Below are 2,103 nucleotides of genomic sequence, written 5' to 3'. Positions count from 1 at the left end.
GCTGGAACTTCACTAAAGGACTCTGCTGGTTCTATAAGCACAGAGTCCAGTAGACAACAGCATAAGCACGCGAGGGACACTGCAAACGTGCTCTTAAGGATGGGAGGAAATTGTGCATCACTCTCGGGACTTTCTGACTTTTTGTATAATCTGTAAATATCAGGTTGGTTGTAGAGGAAAAGAGTTTCAGTTGTTTATGGTGTCCTGGAGTTTTTTTTTTTTCTTTGATACTCAAACCCTCATTTAATGTTGTGATGTGGTTTTGGACATAATAATAAAAAACATGGGGAAAAGTGAGTAATATATCTGCTAGGATGCTGCACTTTTTACTTGTGAGAACATGTACAATAAAGATATTTTTAAAGAAATGGATGTTTCGTTTAAGTCAAATATTGTCTTTTCTGTGTTTTTTTTAATGCATAAAATGTAAATGCACTTACACAGTCACTGGCCACTTTATTAGGTACACCTTTCCAACTGCTCAGCCAATCACATGGCAGCAACTCAATGCATTTAGGCATGTAGACATGGTCAACATGATCTTCCCCAGTTTAACCTGCTGCATGATTGTTGGTGCTAGATGGGCTGGTCTGAGTTTTTCAGAAACTGCTGCTCTCCGGATTTTCACGCACAACCATCTCTAGGGTTTATAGAGAATGCTCAGAAAAAGAGAAAATATCCATTGAGCGGCAGTTCTGTGGACGCAAATGCCTTGTTGATGTCAGAGGAGAATGGCCAGACTGGTTCCAGCTGATAGAGAGGCAGAAAACCACACCGGGTGCCACTCATGTCAGCTAAGAACAGGAAACTGAGGCTACAATTCACACAGGCTCACCAAAATTACACAATAGAAGATTGGAGAAACGTTGCCTGGCCTGATGAGTCTCGATTTTTGCTGCAACATTAAGATGGTCGGGTCAGAATTTGGTATTAACAACATGAAAGCATGGACACATCCTGCCTTGTATCAATGGTTCAGGCTGGTGGTGGTGGTGTAATGGTGTGGGGGATGTTTTCTTGGTGCACTTTGAGATCATTAGTACCAATTGAGTATCGAGTCAACGCCACAGCCTACCAGAGTATTGTTGCTGACCATGTCCATCTCTTTATGAGCACAGTGTACCCATCTTCAGATGGCCACTTCCAGCATGATAAAGCACCATGTAATAAAGCGTGAATCATCTCAGACTGGTTTCTTGAACATGACAATGAGTTGACTGTACTCAAATGGCCTCCACAGCCACCAGAGCTCAATCCAATGGAGCACCCCAGGTGAAAAAAATATATAATTAAATGCAACTAAAATACACTTAAATACCCGCAAATACATTTTTAGTACATTGTTATTTTTTTGTGTTAAATAAAAGTTTGATGGTTTTACACTATAAATATACTAATTAAAAGTATGTTTATAGTTCAGTAGGACTTTAGTACACTTGACAAAAGTATACTAAATACCAGTAATACTTAAATACATTTTTTGTGTACTACAATAAAGTACACTACAGAAAAAAACATCCAAAAGACTTTTATTAGTGTGTTTTTCAAAAGTGTGCTTTAAATGCTTTAAACATTAGCTGATTTTAGTTCACTGTTTACATACTAATCCTAAGTTTAAAATAAGTTAATGTAAAAAAAAATCTATCAGTAATGTATTGTAGTAGAAGTACATTTTCCCAAAAGTTGTACTTAAGTACACTTAATGTGAATGCAATATTATCACTAACACTTAAATTGATTTTGAGTGTGGTAATTTTAAGTTTATATTAAATTGACTTTATTAAAAATCTATTAGTAATGTATAAACTTATATATATATTATTGAATACAAGAATGATAACATCACTGCATTAAAGAAAAAATACAATAACAAAATAAAAGAAAGAGGAGAGAAAAAAACTTTACAAAGCCTCAATCATTAAGAAAAAAGATTATCATAAGCTTTAAGAGAGTTTTTATTCATATTATTATTAATAAACTTAAGAGATTCAATATTGTAGGAAATTTCAACGAGGAAAGTATTAAATATAGGCATTGTTTTTAGGAACTTATTTTTGTGAGAGCATGAGAAAGCGATAACAATAAGATCGAGAGCATGAGAGA

At 35.0% G+C, this 2,103-nt stretch overlaps 1 protein-coding gene across 1 annotated transcript in view; it reads left to right on the top strand.

The window, feature by feature from the left end:
* unc50 (unc-50 homolog (C. elegans)) overlaps window positions 1-368 on the top strand; it is an 11,200-nt gene extending 10,832 nt beyond the window's left edge. The window contains 1 exon segment of the mRNA NM_200247.1: window positions 1-368. This exon segment is cut by the window's left edge and continues 84 nt beyond it. Coding sequence (NP_956541.1) covers window positions 1-53 — 53 coding nt within the window. The 3' untranslated portion in view covers window positions 54-368.
* The last annotated feature ends 1,735 nt before the right edge of the window (window positions 369-2,103 follow it).

The sequence above is a fragment of the Danio rerio genome, chromosome 6, assembly GCF_049306965.1.
Source record: "Danio rerio strain Tuebingen ecotype United States chromosome 6, GRCz12tu, whole genome shotgun sequence".
NCBI classification, from domain to species: domain Eukaryota; kingdom Metazoa; phylum Chordata; class Actinopteri; order Cypriniformes; family Danionidae; genus Danio; species Danio rerio.
This window is presented reverse-complemented; position numbering and strand designations above follow the sequence as displayed.